Below are 21,193 nucleotides of genomic sequence, written 5' to 3'. Positions count from 1 at the left end.
ACAACTTTGAAATTTCATCTCACCCCTGTCAGAATGCCAAAGATCAGTGGAATAACCTACAACAGGCGCCGTGGGGCACGCAGGGGGAAAGGACCCGCATTCACTGTTAGTAGATCACAAACCAGTGCAGCCACTGTGAAATCAGCATGGAGAATTCTCAAAAAACTAAAAATAAGTCTAGCACATTACCCACCTATTTCACTCCCTGGCATATGCCCAAAGGACTCAACACCCTACTCCACAGATGCTAGCTCAGCCATGCTCATTGCTTCTCTACTCACAAGAATCAGACAATGGAAACAAATGCTCTATAACCAACAAATAGACAACGAACTGTTTTACATCTACACTGTAGTATACTACTTGGAGTTAAAGAAAAATGAAGTCATGACCTTCTCAGGAAACTGGATGGAACTAGGACAGATCACAGTGAGAAAGTAAATCAGACCAGAAGACAAATGGCCCATGTTCTCTCTTTTTGGAGGCTCCAAGTGCCAAATCTTCACATGCAAATACATAGCTTGTAGTAACTACAGAAACCAGGAAATTAAAATGGGGCTATTGCCAGATTAGGAGTTTGGGAACAATAGAGAAGTTAATAGTAGGGTGTAAGTGATCTGATCAGGGAAACGGGGAAACGGGGGCTCTTAGAGAGGAAGAGGGAGGTAGATAGAGATAAAGGGGAGAAAGGAGGGTAAAGGGGAATGGCAGAATACAAGGGATCTAGGAGGGGAAATGGGAAAGGGAGTCTCTTTAGAGGAGGTGGAAGAAAGTAACCATTGTCAGAGGCCATGGGAATACACAGCAGGTGACAACTAGTGTTCAAATGTCAACCACCAAAGGATTGATTCTCTAATGGAGATTAATCTTGCTCAGGCAAGGTCTGCAGGACCATGGACTCTGGAAACTGTTGCTCACTGTTGCTAAAGCAGCTTGGTGTCTCCCCAATAACTGAATTGTAGTATGTAATTATGTGTGATGTGTATATGTAATCTCATGGTTACATCTCAATCCTATGGACACATATATCTGTGGGTGGTCAGGAAGGTGGCTTTTCATGTAGCTATATAGTTTTGATTATAGAATATATACTGGGACATGCTTCATAACTGGATCTATCTGTCCCACAAGATCTGTGGTCACTCAAAAGCCTGCCTTGTTCTTTTGCTCAGAGCAACTGCACACAATTAGTTCACTTTTACCTTACAGCAAGTTCAAACTAGACTAAAGGCGTTTTGTAAATAGATCTTAAGTTTGGAACTTTGCAGTTATGCACAAGGTCAGAGTCACAGATGTGTAATCAGGTTGCTATGCAAACACCCTAGGAAAAACATGCCAACTCTTTGCTTGCTAAGTCTGTTAACAATAGACCTATGTCTCAAAATCAATAAAGCTGTGCACTGTACACGCACACTCTGGTCGCTGTTTTACTCTTGTAACCTTGGACCCTGTGCTGCCATGGCAATGGCTCAGCTCCTATCACTTACCCTAGGACTGTGCTTCTGACCAAGGAGAGGTAATTTCTGTGATTTCTTTATGGCTTCAAAGCTCCTGGGAGAGAGAGATTTTAGGCTGGAGGATGAAAGCTAGAAGAAGCCAGGAGGAATCAGGAAGAGGACAGGAGAATTAGAATAAAAGCAGAAGGATAAAGAGTTTCTTTGGAACAGCATGGTGTGAGAACTCACTCATTCTCAGATAGCCCTTAGATAAAGTTCTTTCCACTTGTTGTAGCTTCCAATCTGAACCCTGAAGAGGACCTTGGGGCTGGACCTCAAAGGCTCTCATTAAAATACAGATGAAGGAGAGGTGAGTAAAATAACAAGGATGCTTGAACAACTCACAGGATCAAAGGAAGGAAGGAGGGAGGGAAGAAGAGAGAGAAAAGAGAGAAGAGAGAGAGAGAGAGAGAGAGAGAGAGAGAGAGAGAGAGAGAGAGAGAGAGAGAGAGAGAGAGAACCTCTTTTGTGTTGGTCAGGGCTGTCCAAGAGACTCCCAAAGTTATACAGCCTGTTGCTAATGCTCTTGGTTAGCCCTCGAATTGGAAGGTAAAGCCTGCTGTGAAACAATCTTTTTGAACACTGTGAATATGTATTACTCCCATTGGTTAATAAAGAACTGACTGACCAACAACTAGGCAAAAAAACGGTCAGGTGGAACTTGCAGACAAAAAGAGAGCACTGGGAGAAGAGGATGGAGTAGCCAGAGAGACACAGAAGAAGCAGGAGATGAAGATATCATGCTGAAGAAGGGAACTGCCAAGTGGTAGAGCATAGATAGAAACATGGGTTAATTTAACTTGTACGAGCTAGTCAGAAATCAGCCCAAGCTACTAACTGAGAATCTATAATTAATAAGTCTCTGTGTGGTTATTTCAGAGCTGGCCGAGGTCAAAACTCTGCCTACAAAATCTCTGTTGCTGAAGACACCATGCACTTCAGAAACAGGAACCAGAGATCACTGAGTTAGAACCGTTCTGAAAATCTTCTCCCTTAGTACTAGCTTTCATGGTACTAGAATTTACCATGGAAGCTTCCAAAGGAGGGAAGCAACCAATAGTCCTACCCAGCTATGATGCCTGTGAGTTACATCAATGACCAGCAGGGCACAACAGCACGATGGATACCGTAGTAGTACACATACATTGGCAGTAACTAACAGCTCTCCAATTGCATGTAAGACCTGTTCAAAAAGAGGGAGATATGCTTGGTACTGGAAACTCAGCTAGTCACTCAGTTCTCTTATATTTTTGGTTGTGAGCCTAGCCTTTAATGGTTAGGCCATCCCTCTAGCCAGTTCTCATAAAGTCATGGTTATTAGAGAAAAATATGAAACATTAATTTACTAAACCAGCATAATCTCTAATAACAATCTTTAAATATTTGTCATTATATACACAGATAAGTATAGTCTTCCCCCCTTAAAAAGGAAATTTCTCTTTGCAAACAGAAAACAATAACCAATCCAAGCACACAGTCATGGAGCCTAGACCCAACAGATATATCTGCAAACTATTCCTAGACTGGAAACTCAAAGAACACTGAGGAAGAGGGGCAGAAAGACTGTAGGAGTCAGAGGGTCAGGGAGTTTGCTGAGAGGTTGTGCCTCCTAGTAATATCAGAAGCTACACCTGTAACATAACTGCCAAAACATGAGCTAAACAAGTTGACACCAACGAACAAGTCAAACTGGCTAGAGAAGAGCCTCATAAGCAATGGAGGAGAGCTGGGAACCAGAGAGGTGGCAAAAGTCACTCCAGGAAGTGCACAACAACTGGCTGTCCAGTGCCAAATGGTCACCCCTGAAAACACACATGCAGGTAGCGTTCATTATATGGGCTAAATAAGTTATATTTAAGAATACTGGTTAAAGAGGAAGGGGGCATGATTAAGCTACCTGGCCTAGAAATTTCAGGGATGGCAAAATGTCCCAGATTTGTTGGGTGAGCCCAGTGTAATCGTGGGATCCTTTCAGAAGGAAGGATCCATGGAATCAGAGACTCGGGCTCTGAAGATGTGGAAGGAGCCTGGAGTCAAGGAGTGCAGGCGGGCCACTATGGCAAAGAACCACTAGAAAGAACACAGCCCAGTTGATGCCTTGATGTGGGGATTTGTTTTGCTTTTTTCAACACAGGATTTCTTTGTATATCCTTGACTGTCCTGGAACTCACTCTGTAGACCAGGGTGGCCTCATACTCACAGAGATCTTCCTGTCTCTGCCTCCCAAGTACTGGGATTAAAAGGGTGCAACAACACCACCCAGCTGATGTTAGGACTTTTAAGTGCTGGAACTCTAAATCAATCTTTAATTTTAAGTTACATGTATTTTAACATTAGTGAATGAAGCAATAACTAAGCTTCCTTGGGAAAGCATGGACAGCAAGACAATTAAAGGCTGGCCTACTAAGGGTTTGTTCTTTCCTAACAGAAGTGAAGGAGGAAGTGTGAAGACACTGTGTGTGAAATGACGTCATGACTCAGCAAGAGCTCCTCTGGTCTCCGTGAATTGTGCAGCCAGGTCAACAGCAGGGCAGGACTTGACCACAGGTATCAGGCTTCATTTCAATGCAGCTTTTGCATTGTTCTATGATTCCCTAAATTTGCATCAAGAATTATTAGAGACGCCGCAGATGAACTGCTGTGTTTAAACAGACGTAACGAAACTTGAGGGCCATTCAAGGGTTGGCCCTGTCCCTCTTTTGATTTCTTACAGTCAACAGACAATATGCTATTAGCTCGACTAGGACTCGGCCTCAGGAGCCTGCTCGACACAACAAGCCAGAGCAACAGACACAATCCCACCTGACCAAGAAGCAGATGTGGGAGTGCTGTCAAAGGAACTCCAGCTCCTGCTATCTCCTCCTCCCAGGGGTGACTGCTATTGACATACCCAGAAGCAGAGAGATGGCAGCAGCTGCTAATGTCATCCCAGAAGGGGATGGTTAAGGAAATCATACTACATGCACAGAACAAGATTAAGCTGCAGCTGCAACACTGAAAAGGAGTCCAGAGACACACGGCTAAGTGAAAAACTCATTCAGAACAATCAAATATGTACTTAAAGTCATGTTTTTTGAGCCCTAATGTATATAAGTCTATATACTTGTGAATGCTTGGAAGAAGGCCTGGAAGGGGGCTATCAAGCCATTACTAACCTCTGAAGAAGGGCCTGGAGAGATGGCTCAGCAGCCAAGAGCACTTAGTACTATTCCAGAGCACTCAAGTTTGGTTCCCAGCACCCATGCTAGGCAGCTCACAACTATCTGTAATCCAGTTCAGGGACTCCAACACCTCTGCTCCCCAAGGCCACCACACACATGAACACACACACACACACACACGCAGTTATATGTGCCTACAACAATTTCCAACCTCTGAGCTGGGGGGTGGTAGCGCACGCCTTTAATCCCAGCACTTGGGAGGCAAAGGCAGGAGGATCTCTGTGTGTTCGAAACCAACATGGTCTAAAAGAGCTAGTTCAAGGACAGGCACCAAAGCTACACACAGAAACCCTGTCTCAAAAAAGAAAAACACAAACACTAAGCTCTGAGGAAAAACCCATGTGTATTTCAGTGTGTCTTTTCTATTACTGTGATAAACACCATGGCTAAGGCAACTTAAGGAAAAGAGATTATTTGGGCTAATGGTGAGGAGACATGACAGCAGGCAGCCAGAGCCAGAAGCTGTAACATCACATCTCCAACATCAACCATGAAGCAGAGAGGGTAAACTAGAAGTCAATGTTCAGCCCACTGACATGCTTCCTCCAGCAAGATTACACACCTTCTAATAATTCTACAGCATCCTAAAACAGTGCCACCAACTGGGAATGCAATGTTGAGATATGTACGCCTATGGGGGACATTTTTCATTCAAACCACCATACAAGAATCCCTCTACTGATTTTCCTTTGGGAAGTCGCTCACAGAATCCACAAGTTAATACCAATGGACAAAGCACAGGGTTGAGGTACAAGAAGTATAAGCCACCTGCAGTGTTAATTGCACCACCTTCTTACCTCCTGCAAGAGTAAAACCTTCACTCAAGTTCATTCTGTACTCAGATCCGACATCCTCTTCCCTTCCCAGCATGAGTCGCTACTTTTACACACCCCACATTAAACTGACAGTCCCCACCACCGTCTTTTGATTATCTCACGTCTGACTGTGAAAATACGTTCCTCTGATTTAACTCCCCTGTATTTCTAACAAAGTTTGATCCTGTCTTATGAAGTGAATACTCCTTCGAGTCTACAACCCTGCAGTTACTGTCTTCCGTCCCTGTGCTAGCCCCACTGCCACAGCTTCCTTGGCTTACCCTCCTGTTCTCATTCCTGCCCTCTCTCTCACCATGCTTCCTCTCTTCCATTCCCTTCCATAAAATAATGTCTCAGTCTCATGGTCTCTAAATACCTTTCTCTCCCATTCATATTCATCTCAAATCTTCTAATGTCAACTTCTAAGCTCAGAAGTCAGTTAAGTTCGATGGCACATGCCTGTGATCCAGCTCTTGGGAGACTAAGGCAGGATGATTAGTTCAAGTCCAGCCTGGCCTACAAAGTACCCCACACATACACAGAATCCAAACTGTTTAGTAGCCCACCTCCTCCACACTGTCCACAGCTCTCCCACGTTCATCCCTCAGCTGTCCATGTCTCTCAGGGCTGGAGGCTCTGAGTCCACGCTCATAAGGGATATGTGCTCTGCTGTACACAATTTCTGGGGCAAAGTTAAGGACTTCCTTTCTTCTGTGCCAGTTACACTCTGGCCTCCAGCATACTAAATGCTAAAGGTCTTTCTGAAGACAGAACCCACTGTCTCTTTCTGTTTCCTTAGAAACAGAAGGTGACAAGAGCTATCACCAGAGGTCACTGAAAAAGGAGCAAATAAAATGTGTGCAGTTTTGAAGATATTCTAATTCTAGCATATTGTACATTTTCAAAATAAAGTTAACTCCACTTTGATTTATTTGAGGTAGCAACTCTCTTTAGATAAAAAAAAAATTACTTATTTGAAAGGGCATACATGTCATAGTATATCGTGTGGTCAGTGAAAAACTTCCGAGAGCTGGTTCTTGCTTGGCTGCAAGTACCCTCTACCAGGGAAAGCTACCTCACCCACTCAGTGTTGAACTTTTGTCACCGATCTTCCAATTCTTGTCATAACACACACACACACACACACACACACACACTAGCTGGGCTGGGAACGTGGCTTAGTGCCATGTAAACATGAAGATGTGAGTTTGAAAGCCCAGAACCCAAGTAAAGACAGAAGCAGTGGTGAACATACAAGCCTAGCGCTCCTATGGCCAGACAGGAGTAGAAGAGGGCATGTGTGTTGGGGGGGAGGTGTCCCCTGGGAACTGCTGGGCAGGTGTAGTGGTGAACAACAACTCTGTCTTAAACAAGATGGGAGACAAGAACTAACACCCAAGGCTGTCTTCTGATGACAAACACACACACACAGTGGTGCACATGTGCCTGCACTCAAATGAACACCTGTGTGTGCACATGTGCACACCCGCACACACTCATACGTACTACACAAATGAACACCTGTGCATGCACATGTGCACACCCGCACACATACATACGTACTCCACAAATGAACACCTGTGCGTGCACATGTGCACACCCACACACACACATACATACTCCACAAATGAACACCTGTGCATGCACATGTGCACACCCGCACACACACATACGTACTCCACAAATGAACACCTGTGCATGCACATGTGCACACCCGCACACACTCATACGTACTACACAAATGAACACCTGTGCGTGCACATGTGCACACCCGCACACACACATACGTACTCCACAAATGAACACCTGTGCGTGCACATGTGCACACCCGCACACACACATACGTACTCCACAAATGAACACCTGTGCGTGCACATGTGCACACCCGCACACACTCATACGTACTACACAAATGAACACCTGTGCATGCACATGTGCACACCCGCACACACTCATACGTACTACACAAATGAACACCTGTGCATGCACACCCGCACACACACATACGTACTCCACAAATGAACACCTGTGCGTGCACATGTGCACACCCGCACACACTCATACGTACTACACAAATGAACACCTGTGCATGCACATGTGCACACCCGCACACACTCATACGTACTACACAAATGAACACCTGTGCATGCACACCCGCACACACACATACGTACTCCACAAATGAACACCTGTGCGTGCACATGTGCACACCCGCACACACACATACGTACTCCACAAATGAACACCTGTGCATGCACACCCGCACACACACATACGTACTCCACAAATGAACACCTGTGCATGCACACACACACACACACATACGTACTCCACAAATGAACACCTGTGCATGCACATGTGCACACCCGCACACACATATGTACTACACAGTAGCTAAAGGAGCTACACTGATAAACCACTTTAAGTTTATTCTGGGAAATTCCAGGTGACAGTCGCTCTTACAAAGACTCTTGAGTGGTGGACTCCACACTTCCAACAACACAGGAGAAATGAGGCAGGAGTTACCTGACAGCGCATCATAGAACTCGTCCTCACTAAGGATGCTGACAGGCGGGGATCCTTCAACCAGGGATCGCTCTAGTTCATGATGCTCGGTGGCTAAAGTTTCCAGTGCTTCTGACAAAATTTTGTTTTTTTCTTGTTCCTGTTCCAATTTAAAATTCCTCACCTAGAAGAATACAGATATACAAGAGTTCAGAGCGACAGGAAGTATAGAGGATGTGAAAATTACTTGCTTTTGATCTAATTCGACTGCAATATCAGAAACGAAAGCAGTTGAGCTATATACACGCACAGATGAAAGAGCAAAATTACTAAGATGATCTTATTCTTCCCAGGGGGCCTTTTCTCACAACAGTTAGCTAATGAAAATAGACTGCGAACTACCAAACAGATTCAGCTCAAACTCTGAGATGCTAGTGAAAGAAAAGGCATTAGTCAACTTGGAAACTGTATTTTAAAATAATGCATTTCTTCCTCAATACTAATCTTAAAATTAAAACAATCATTTCAGCAGAGCTTGGTTTCACATCATCTTAAATGCTAAAATGTCCACAAAACTGGATGGAGTCTCCTAGTTTATTTTCCAAATAGTTGGAATATAAAATAAAGAGAAACAAAAATTTTACTACCTATTTTCAATTCCCTGTTTCTACTTCAATTCTACGTTTTGCCTTTAATTTAGTAGACTAAAAAAAAAAAGTTACAGAAAAGGTAAAGTTTAGTCAGGCATGTCAGCATCTGATATTAGTACTGCCCCTTGTCTAACAATTCAAGACAACCTGGCCCTCCAAACCTCACAAATCAGCAGGCACGTGGCTTGGTCCTGAGTTTTATCGAATTTTGCATCAAGAACTCTAGAAATACTGCTAACCCTCTGTCTTGCTTAGCACCTTATTTTCGAGCCAGGGCTGCCACCAGTGGGTACCATGTGTCCTCAGGAGTGCTTTCTGTAGTTTCCCCCATTACCTCATAATCTGAGCAGTGTTCAGCTCTTTAAACATGTATTTCCAATCTAGCAGCAGAGTCTATTTCTCAGATACAATCCCCAAACATAAAATGCCCCTTTTAAAGCTGGCTGTGGTTTACATGCCTGCAATCCCAGGATTTGGGATGATGGGGCGGGCATGAGAATGGAGAATTTGGAGCCAGTCTAGGATAGAGTGAGACAAGAAACCAGCACCTCTGTCAATCAGTGTTTTATACTGCAGACTCGTGCTTCTGGTGCTGCTGAGACAGGAGCCTGTTCTGACTTCCCCTCCCTCCCAAGCAGACCACAGAGGTAGGCCCAGACCCAGGGCCACACAAGCAGCTTAAAGGGCACAGATGAGGCAGCTGCCTCCCAGCTCTCTTTCAGGTCAGACCTTTAGAAATGAGAGCTGGGACCGCTTTCACAAGGTCCGCTTGCATTGCTCCCTCTACTGATTCTAGCCCTTTCACCTCCTGACATTTCTCCCATGCTCCTCTCTAACCTCCAAGGATGAAGCATTTCCCTCTGTTCTGACTCCAGGACCCTGAGTGGCCCTGAGGTCCTTATGGTTGCACATCAGGTCTAATGCTCTACTAAGAATAATTCTGGGAACAACTCAAATATAGTTTGGCTTCAAGGCTCACTTCATTGGACAGAATTAAACCTTTATCATCTTGGAAACAGATCCAGTCCTCAGGTACTTTAGTGTTTATCTTTAGAGCAATGAGATTATAATTATTAGAGCTGTGATAATGAAATAAAAATAGCAATATATGTATATATATATATATATATATATATATATATATGTAATCCTAAACAGAGACAAGATAATACACAAAAGCACAAAAACTTTAAGACACATAATTGTAGTTTGTAACAAACTCAAAAACACTTGTAAATATTCTCATAATCAAAATAATGTCTCCAGAGAAGTTTGAAAAGCTTATACTATGGCTGGAATGTACCTTTAAATATAATAGAAGAATAATTCTTTCCATTTAATAAATGCTTTTATTTGAATGCTAAATTTATATAAATTTTAGTCGAATGACAACATTGATCAATGCCTTCAAACATTTAATCCTCTCTAGAAAATCTTATTCAAACCACAAGTGAGCCTTTATTCACCGAAAATAAGCTTACTCCCTTCCTGCCACACCTACATCTGTCCTCACTTGTTAGTGAAGACAGTGAGTGGGGGTGGGGGAAACTACTCTCCTTTGTGAACTTGTTCATCTGTCAGTTGATCTGAGAAAGCTCTTATGCCACTGAAGAAGCCTTACCACAAAACTACCTGCAAAAACATACTCTCCCCTACAGTAAGGGAAGTGCATGACAAAGAAACCTCAGCAGCAGGAAAGCTTTCTCCCTGCAAGAAAGCACCTGAGAGAATGCTTAATGGCAGGTTGATACTGTCCAGTGGGCAGAGGAAGTCCAGGCCTTCTACAGTCCTGGCAATTCCAGGTTATCCAGGTTAACCCTGCACTGAAAAGTCAGTGTTGAACTTCAGTGGAGAGACTGCAGAGTGCAGGTTTATAAAACAGTCACCTTCTAAAGGCTCTTCCTGACCCCATGCTGTAACAGAAACAGCACCTTCATAAGATTCCACCGTATGACTGATTCCAAGTGTGGATTTGCCAAGTTTATGTCCTACCAACACGTGCATATGATTGCAAGACTTTTTTTTTAAAGCATTCAAACATTCAAGCTATTATAACTATCCTATCATTATTAAAGGAACACAGACTTCTCTTCACAGAATTAGTGGACCCCACCATGTGTTTACAATTATGTTAGAAAACTTTAGACTATGATCTGTAAACAAAAACCAATGTGTATCAAGTGAACATACATTAGAGCTATTAGAAAGCAGGACATTCCTACCATCTACCTCACAGGACGCATGTGCGCTACTCTGTCTGTAGCCCCTTAAAGACTAACACAATTTGAAGAGTCTATCTCCTCAAACCACTTCCATTTTATTCCATTTCCTGCTAGAAGATGAACTCTTCGGGGAATGTTTCCCAAAGGAACAGATGCCATCTAGGCAATCCAGGTTTAAAAAAAGCATGTGCTAGCCAGTCTACATACATTTTATCTTCTATTTCCTTCTAGAAAGCACCCTGCTATCTACCTATGTTTTATATGGGGTGGGTGGGGCAGAGATAATAAATCATTTGACAAAGACATCTAATAACTGGAGACCACTGATGAGTATTCATGGAACACCAGGTACAATGACCTGATTGTAAGAATGGGAAATTCTGGCCACACTCTGGTCTCTTCTCAGTTATTGCAAGTACACCTACAATAAGAAAGAATGTATTAGAGATGGAAATATTCCATCGTACCTAATTTTCTCTCAAAGAAGCAGCTGTTCTGATACACTGCTGTGGTTACAGGCCCGACAACACTCACATTTTTCCGAAATTCAGGCCACTCCCCGCTACTGCTCTACGGAGGTAGCTGATGAGAAGCCAGGTTGATCACTTGCAGCTGATGTGAGCTCTCCCACCTATGTCTGACTACACTGTTTGGGCGAAGCAGGACTGCTGAGGTTTGACAGCCTCTAACTGCCTGCACTAGAAATGCAAACCCCTAAACCAAATGTTAGCAGTGAAGGGAAGTGAAGTCTTTAGGTTGTAATTAGGAATAGATGAGACTTTTTCAGGGTGCAGGGCTTGACAGTATTAGTGACTATATAAAAGGAGACCCTAGCTGGCAAAGGGTCACGTGAACTATTGTACATGAACCAGAAGGAAGGTCCTGGCCAGACTCTTAATAAATGACATATACTTAAGACTTCCAACTCCAGAACTGTGGGCAAAATAAAGACTTCATAAATCACCTGGAGAGTGGCACTTAGTTACCACAACTCAAATACAGACTGAGATAAAGATGAAGGGCTCACATGAGTGTAAACTGGTCACTATCACTTCTCACTCTGTTCTCGAGTACTTTGGAGATACACCCTGATGACCATACTCAGCACACAGCTGCTCTGATTTGTGACTTATTAAGCATCTTTGTATAGACTAAGTTCTAAGATGTCACTGGCTCTAGCTCTTCTTTGCTATCTTGTACCACTTTTTCAAATGAAATGAATGTATTCTCCTGCTTAAAAACAGGCTGGGGGAGGTCAAGTAAGATGGAAAACAAAAACCGATCGGGCACTTGCACTGCCAGTGCTGAGGGGCGCTCCTATTCTGGAAGGATTCTGAAGGAGGGACTCAACAATTTGCTGACAGACTGTGATGTCAGAGTAAGGAAGGAAGCAGCATGGCTTCTGCTTTAGAGTTTAGCAAGTACCTGAAACAGGACAGACTGTGGGAAGACAGGCCAGCTGGAACTCAGCCTCACACGTGGTAAATGCAAGGTACCATGAGACAGCCAAGTATAGGAGTGGATCAGCAGACATGAACTCAAATGCTTAAAGAAGGAGGGGGGTTATGACTCTCGAGTTATAATTTAAGTTGTAAGATTAGATAAGATCACTAAGGCAGACAGAGGACAGAAATGAAAGGAAGTCCAGCTGTGTTTTGTAGCCATTAATGAGGCGGGAAAGAGCAGAGGATTGCTAGAGTGATATTATTGAGACCTAATCCATAAGTGTAGCTGTTCTTCACTAAGGGACTAGGCAGATCCCCCAAGAGAAAAGATGGCATGTGTAGGCACAGATTCAGAGAGCTAGGCACATGTAACTTCAAGTTTTCTTCTAATTGCTTCTCTTGTCTTGCCCTAGAACAGAAACAATAGGAAACAGATGTGGAGATCAACCAACATTGGCCCCGGCAGATGACATAAAAGAAGCCACTAGTCTCTTGATTCCATGAAGGAAGTATGACTAGAGGTTCAAAAGAAGAAGGTTCCAGAACTTCATTCACACATGCTGTTAGTCAACTCAACAATGGCTTCCAACACCACTAAAGATGCTCTTTTCTCACAGCCACCATCACCTTCCTCAGTTTTGTTCAAAAGAAAAGAAAGGGAAATCCCATCAGAATAAGTCTTCCTACCCTCAGGCTCCAAGCACTGAGGAAGACTTGACTGACTGACCCGTTCAAAGAAAGAGCTTTGTAGGTGCTGCTATGCAAATCACTTCTGAGGGTAACCTCCAACATTTCTGTCAAGGCAGATCTGAGGGAGAGTCTTTTACCCAGGAAATCAGATGCTGCGAAACAGTTGAAAGGTAGAGATAAGGCCATTATTTCATAAAAAGTAAAATTACTTCTTTAACTGAAGAAAAAGACACCTGGCAAGAACACTGGGGTGTGGGTGTGGCTGTGAGGTGATAATTAGATTTAGAGGGAAAAAATCCCCACTAGGCAGACCCAGAAACTTGTTTTGTTGGAACAACTGAAAAATTACACCTTAAAAATCAAATCAAGGGGGCTGGAGAGATGGCTCAGCTGTTAAGACCACTGCCTGCTCTTCCAAACGTGCTGGGTTCAATTCCCAGCAACCACGTGGTGGCTCACAATGATCTGTAAGGAGATCTGGTGCCTTCTTCTGACATACAGGATACATGCAGATGAATAAATTTTTTTAAAAAAATTAAATCAAATGCTTGATACACAAGTGTTAAGGAAGTTTGCTTTCTGCCTATCCTTTTTAGATATGGAAGAAAGGATCAAGATTTGGAAGTAAAGGGGTACTTGATTTCACAGATCAGTACCCATAGAATGGCCCCAACAATGGATGTTCCTTTAATGGCTCTCTAGAATATAACATACTTTGATACAAGAATGAGCTCATAAGACCTTGAGCTTAAATGGAAACATAGGCTCACTAACATTGGAAAGGTTACCTAGTATCATGTACATTTTACAACTAAAAGTAGGACTTTCTGGATTACCTTCGTATAAGTACTACATACTTCAGTGCATCGTGCCCAAATCATCTAGATGATAGTACAGGTTAAAATGTCAAAAGGCTTCCAACGGATCAGTATGGAAACTGTACAACAGAATGTTAAACCACATGATTATGGATATCTAAAACACTGTAAAACATGCCTCAATTTAACAACAGATTCACACTGCCTATAAAAACAGAATTCCAAAGTTACCTATTTAATAAAGATCCTAGAATATTTTTGTTGTTGTTGCTGATTTTGAGTCAAACTGATCTAGATCTCCCTAAGTGGCTGAGAATGACCTTGAATTTCTAATCCACACTGTGTTCCGCATGCATGGCCACATCTGGCTTTGGAATTTCCTAAAAATCTATTTTTTAAAATAGTTTCTTCTTAACTCTACACATAGCATTTTCCTGTTAGAAGGAGCTGCAGTTAGTGTTAGGTCATTATATCCTAACAACTGTAGGAGTATTGTATGGCTAAATGGTTAAAAAAAAATCAAAAACATTTGAGAAAATCACCCTAAATCATCAATAGCTTAACCAAATCCAACAAGTTTTCCAGTTCTCCATGTTGCAAGTTAACATCCACTCCAATAACAACTGACAGAAATAGAGGATACGGAGTCACTGTTAGTAGGAAAACAAGTGAAGTGGGGAGGGAGAGGGAAAGGAAGGGTTTGTAGAGAGCTAAGCATCTTGAAAAACTGATGTAGGATTCCCCTCTGTATGCTATTTAATAAAGAAGCAGCTTTGGCCTATGGAAGGGCAGAATATAGCTAGGCGAGAAAACTAAACTGAATGCCGAGAGACAGAAAGCAGAGTCAGGTAGACGCCATGCAGCCACCTAAGGAGAAATATGCTTGAATATTACCTGTAAGCCACAGTCTTGTAGTGATACGCATATAGGTTAATTTAAGATGTAAGAGCTAGTTAAGAATATGCCTGAGCCATTGGCCAAACAGTATTGTAATTAATATAGTTTCTGTGTGGTTATTCAGGTCTGGGCGACCATGAAACAAAAGCAGCCTCTCTTTACATAATAGTACCCAAAGTGGGGTTGAACCTATGACCCTGAGATTACGAGTCTCATGCTCTACTGACTCACCTCTGGTCAAAGCACAGATAGTGTCCACAAAGTGCTTAGTCTTAATGGAACATCTGTGTCACACCCTCCCTGAAAGACATGGATAGCATCAAAGAAGAAGAGGCAGAAGTCTGGGAAGACCTGGGTAAATAGTGTCTTCTGGGCATGACAGGTCTGCTGCACACGAGGACTCACGGGAGCTATGGCTGCCTACATGAGATTAAGCCACTCAACACGCTAGCAAGGAAGGGGAAGAAACTCACGAGTTGGGAAGCTATTGATAACCAGTGGTTTCTGGGGAAGGGAATCGGGTTTTCTTTAAGGGTATGGTCCCAGGTTGGTCAACATTGATTAGTGGATGGTATGGCTCTACACCTGTGCAAATATAAGTGGCACGAATTGAACTCAGTGGGTTATTAAAAAAAAGATGCAATCTGGGAGAACACTGAGTAGGACACAGATCTGGAGAGACTGGGGGAGAATATAATCAGAATACATTACATACATACATAAAATTCTCAAAGAATAAATTTTAAATTTCTATTTTCAAAGCAGTTAAAATATGGCCTGGGGTGAGGGAAGCAGGTAGTTCAGTTGATCAAGTATCCTCTAGGCAAGCAGAGGACATGAGCTCCAGAGCCAACTGTTAAAAGGTCAGGAACAGTAGTACTCTTGTAATCCCAGAGCTGGGGAGGGGGGTAGTCAGATCTCTGGAGCTCACTGGACAGTCAGTTAAAAGGTCAGGATCAGTGGTACTCTTGTAATCCCAGGGCTGGGGAGGGGAAGTAAGCAGATCGCTGGAGCTCACTGGATAGCCAGCTTCACCTAATCTTTGAGCTCTAGGTGCCTTACCTGCTATTTTTGTGGAGAGGGGATAACAAACTAGGCAATGTTATAGGCATAGTTAATTGGACTACAGTCAATACCTGCTGGAACCCTTCCGTGAATGCCCTACTAGGGATTACACTGCTGTAAGGAGACACGCTCTCCATAGAACAGCCCATTACTTAACCCAAGTACTGGCAGGTCTATCAGGCAGACATATGCTTAAAGCTGAGGTTCCCCTACAAGCACCTAATGGGTAAGTATGCACGTGTTTCAGGGTTCCTCAGACTTGATGGCCTGGCTCCAGACTGCTGAGTCAGAGCTTCTAAGAACACATAACCAGGCTGTGGACCATCAAAGGCTGCTGGGTACTACCAACACTGATCCTCCCCTTTCCTTGCCTGAAGACAAACCTCCAGGCAAGAGTCTACTACTCAATCCCTCTGTCAGCTTTGCTACAGGAAGAAGCTCTGGCCAAAAAGACTGCAGGATTTAGCAGAATTTACCAAGTCTACTTAAGGAAGAAAACACAAGAACACAGTATCTGGAACCACCTCTAACACCGAAGCCTCCACGCCAGATCATACTGTCCACCTCCTGATTCTTCAAGGTGAAGGAAAAATACATCTCTAATTCATTTAAGCCAATGGTTTTGGGTTTGGGGATTCTTATTAAAGGCAAACATAAACACTGGTACATATAATGTGTGTGCACATAACCATTCATGGAGGCCAGAGGTCATAGACTACCACAGATTAAGTTTGTAATGCTCTGTCTCTTTAAGAGACAAGCCACATCCACTCTCTTCCTGCTTGCAGCCTCAGCCTCTCTCTCTCTGTCCCCCTCTCCAAGAGGCAGCCTCTCCCCCTCTTTCTCTCTCTCTCTCTTTCTCTTCCCTTCTCCCCTCTTTCCCCTCCATAACCCACCTAATAAATGTCCAACTTTACTCTGCATGGTGTGCCTATCCATCTCTCTCTCACCCACCACCATCACATGGAGACCTGGAGACCTGCCATGTGGTCTCCTGTGCTATTCCTGCTTGGGACTGGCTGTTTTTGGAACCCCGGCAGCTTGCAACAAACCCATTTTAAAGTTTACTTAAAAATTATCCATAAAGACCTGAGTTCAGATCTCTAACATCCATTTAAACAGTCTGATCCGGTAGTTCTTGCCCATCCCTGTCATTGGGGTAGGGGGTGGCTAGGAAATGGGACTGACTGGAGACAGGATGGAAAAAGGAGATTGCTGTGTTTGTTAACATCCATCTAGCCAACAGGCAAGAGCCCAGGGGCACAAGCTACAGAATCAGGGAGACCTTGCTTCAAGGAAACTAGATAGCAATAAAGGAGGACAACTGACATCCTCCCTCTGACCTTCATGAATGGTTCTGTGCACATACACACACAAAATCTTCAAAAAAGAAATAGGTAAAACAAAAACATTTATTTGTCAGGAAGTGGTGGTGTACACCTTTAATCCCAGCACTAGGGAAGCAGAGGCAGGTGGATCTCTGTGAGTTTTAGGCCAGCCTGGTCTATAGAGCGAGTTCCAGGACAGCCCGGGCTACACACACACACACACACACACACACACACACACACCCCTTTCTCAAAAAAACAAAAAAAATTATTCTGATAGAAAAACAATGAAGAATATTAAGTAGTAATTCATGCTACTCCTTGTGTATTTATTAAAATCTTGCTAATAGATCCTGGGTTCTGGTTGTTATATTTTATTGTATGTAAAAAATAGCTTTTCTATATACTTCCATCTACATTTCTCATAATTTCCCAGTCAGCAAAGTATTTGAAAATAGGTCCACCTAGGAATCAGCGTTGGCACCATCAATGTTCTGTCTAATTCACAGTGCATCTGATGAGGAGTGTTACAGGCATCCATCCGGACAGTCAGAGCACAGGGCAGCTGTGGAATCTGATGAGAAATGTTATAGGCATGGGGACAGTCAGGGCACAGGGCTGCCATGGCCTCTGATGAGGAGTGTTACAGGGATAGTCAGAGCACAGGGCTGCTGTGGAATCTGATGAGGAGTGTTACAGGCATCCGGACAGTCAGGGCACAGGGCTGCCATGGAATCTGATAAGAAGCCCTAACTGAGAGTGTGCTAAGGACACTCCTCATGGTTGCGAAGCTCTCCACCTAAAAATAATCTGCTCTTATGTAATCACTCAACAGATTTGTGCATCATATATACCTTGAAATAAATTTCTTTTTTTAGAAATATGCCACAACAGATAAGTGATCATTTGCAAAGGCAGAGAATTTAACCACAACTCTATCACATCTCATCTCCAATAATGAGTAGGGTTGTACCTGATAGTTCTGCTAATACAAAGAACTAGAAAGGTTGTTTATAACACAAGTGACACCATAGCAACTCTAGCTTTACTTTTGAAGGAACTTTACTGAGATTATATATAGCCCATCTGCTTTAAGAGTAGAGTCCACTGCAGATGCACACCCTCCGCACCAGGCACTGCCAACTGAGACAGAACATTCCCACTGCTGCCTCCTCCCAATCTCCAGGCTCCGTACAGCCACCCTGCCCCTCTCTCCACCCAGGACAGGCAGCTTCTCTAGCTCCTATATCCTGGAATTGGTTTGTCTGTTCTGAAACTTGAAATTTGAAATAAAAGGCTAAGGTTTTTATTGGCTTCACCCATGTACTCACAAGAACACGGAGTTCAAGGCTGGGCTAGCCCACGACCACAACATCCACTTTTTGTTGTGCTTTTGTTTTTGTCTTTGAGACCGGGTTTTCTCTATGGGGCCTTGGCTGTTCTGGAGTTGCTCTGTAGACGAGCCTCAAACTCACATGGATTTGCCTGTGTCTGCCTCCCATGACACTACTGCGCAGCCTCACAACATCCGCTTCTTAAAAGCTGAGAGGAAGATGGCTCAATCCGCATAGCACTTGTCACATAAACGTGAGAAGCTGAAGTCAGGTCCCCAAGACTCATGTGAAAGTCATCCCAGCCCTGAAGAGGCAGAGACAGGCAAATCCCTGAAGCTCACTGGGCAGCAGACTCGCCAAAAGATGACCTTCAGGTGCAGTGTGAGACCTGACACAAAAGTAAGGTGCTGCCACCTACACACGCAACCACTTGAACATTTATACATGCTGAGACATGCATGTACAAAGACACCAAGAAAAGTTCTCTCTGTTCTGTCCCAGTAAAACTTTAATGTTTTATTTTGACTTGGCAAGTATCTTCATGGTTCTCCAGCTAGGAGAAAAAGATTATATTGGAACCTTAGTGGGCTAAACTCCTGAGAAGAACACTCGGAAAGAGTCTAAGCCTCCCAAGGTACACACAGCAGTATTCTAGCAAAAGTTGTCTGGTAGGTAGCTAAAGGGAAATATTTATTTACTAAGCAACCCAAAGTGACTTAAAATCTGCAAAAGATTAAAAACAATTAAATATGGCTTTCTACTTTTTTGTAAGCTTTAAAAAATAAAAAATTACCTTAACTGGTCTTCAAGGACCTCTTTCAAGCACAGTATTATGCAATTGTCAAGACAGAAGGGTGAAGTTCCATCCTCTGTCCTGTCAGCCGCCCACTCCATGCCAGGCACTCCAGGCCCAGGGAGTCCACTGTGATTAAGAGAGCAATCCTGCACTTATTCTACTTCCCAACTACCAAGGGGAAAGACACACGGGAAGTCAGTAGACTGCTGAGTGCGCTAGATGCTGGCGAGTGCTGGACAAAACAGGAAAGGAATCCTGGGAGTTAGAGGTGGGGTGGGGAAGGGGCACACTGAGAAGGCATCGCTGACCAGAGCTTAAAGAGGGAAGAGAGGGGACGTGGGTGTACCTAGGAGGATTTTCTCAGCTGAGCAACAGTATAGTTCTGAGGTGTCACCGCACGGCCTTGTCCCCACTAGGACATGACCTGAGGAGCGCCACACCCGGCACTCACCTCTCTGCGGTGCTCTGTCTCCAAAGACGCCTTTTAAGAAAAGCGCCTTTTCCCACAGAAGAGAAGACAGACATGTGCAAAGTCTGACACCATAGTGATACAAAGGAGCTAGGAGATACTTGGCTTAGGGAGAAGGAATTTTCTAGCTATTCCAAATAAAGAGACTTTCCCATGACCGCACAGCTGGCCTGGCATGGTGGGTAGTTTTAATCTGCTGTCGCTTCTCCTCCTACAGTGGAACAGGCGGCTCAAAGGGACCACTCAGCAGGAGCAGGAGCACTGTGGAGACCTGGCACAACCGGGTTACAGGACGCTAGGATTGCACAGTAAGCAGTTGCAGAGGCTGTCCTCATTCACATCTGTGTGACTCAGGCTGCAGCCCTTAGCCACTGGACACACACCTATCCGATTGTCTACAGACTGCTTTGGGGACTGCCTGGCTGCCAGAAGCCGTGGGAAGAATGCTTGCAAACAAGAAAAATCAATGACATCTAGGATTCCTTCATAATTTTGTGATTATATTTTCTGAAGTTTCAATCTTAAATTTTTTCTTTTCTTTACAGTTTCTAGTAACTCTGTATTTATAACTGCAGCTAAAGATCAAAACCTAACTTCAATAGAAAACATTCTGAGTTTTCTTTTCAAATCAAGTCTGTAATTATTTTAACAAATATTTACTGTTTCCTTAGGCCCTAGGTACCCACGTGTGCCACCATTTCTCATCTCCTATTTTATACTTCTAATAACCCTCTAGAGGACAAAATTTGTTTCAATAAAGTAATGACCCTTTGAAATGTGACAGCAAATCAGTATTTGGTATCAACATACAGAAAGATAACATTAAAAATGCATTTAAGCCAAGGCCTAATTTAAAAGAATAAAAAGTGTAAGCATTGCGGTTGGGGAGATGTATCAGTGGGTAAAGGGCTCACTATAAAGCACACGAAGACTTGAGGTGGACCCCTGGAGTCTGTGCAAGAAACCCATCTAGGTTTAGTTGGAGATCATACTCAAGAAGCTTTAAGGTAGAGACGAGGAAGAAACAAATACCAAAATCTGGCTCCCCATGCACTTATACTGGTGCACACACTCACACACGCATGCACAAACATGGAGCCATGCTTGCTTTGTGGAGCATTTGAAAAGGGGGTACATTAAGGTGCACCGTCCCCCATACAGTAAAGATGAACAGTTCCAAAAACAATGTATAGCTAAAGCTTTGAAAGGCAAGTATGGTCCAATGTCAGGAAGGGGCAGCCTGACAATTCAGAGGGCAATCTCTGCATAGAAAGTGATAGTAAGTGCTCAGGGATGGGGCTGCGGGGGTGGGGGTGATGTGCACCTTTAATCCCAGTACTTGGGAGGTAGAGACAAGTGGATCTCTGTGAGTTCGAAGTCAGCCTCATCTACAGAGTGAGTACCAGGACAGGCTCCAAAGCTACAGAGAAACCCTGTCTCCA

The 21,193-nt window shown here is 43.5% G+C and overlaps 1 protein-coding gene across 4 annotated transcripts in view; it reads right to left on the bottom strand.

Annotated features, from left to right (window-relative positions):
- Osbpl1a (oxysterol binding protein like 1A) overlaps positions 1–21,193 on the bottom strand; it is a 186,476-nt gene that overhangs the window by 68,277 nt on the left and 97,006 nt on the right. For 3 of the 4 annotated variants that reach the window (XM_075969282.1, XM_075969283.1, XM_075969285.1), the window contains one exon: positions 8,059–8,221. The exons of the other annotated variant lie outside the window; for it this stretch is intronic. In XM_075969282.1, the coding sequence (XP_075825397.1) occupies positions 8,059–8,221 (163 nt within the window). The remainder of the gene's footprint in view (positions 1–8,058; positions 8,222–21,193) is intronic. 4 annotated transcript variants of the gene reach the window in all.

The sequence above is a fragment of the Microtus pennsylvanicus genome, chromosome 4 (genome assembly GCF_037038515.1).
Source record: "Microtus pennsylvanicus isolate mMicPen1 chromosome 4, mMicPen1.hap1, whole genome shotgun sequence".
NCBI classification, from domain to species: domain Eukaryota; kingdom Metazoa; phylum Chordata; class Mammalia; order Rodentia; family Cricetidae; genus Microtus; species Microtus pennsylvanicus.
The sequence above is the reverse complement of the archived record's forward strand: the minus strand, read 5'-3'. Positions and strand labels throughout refer to the sequence as shown.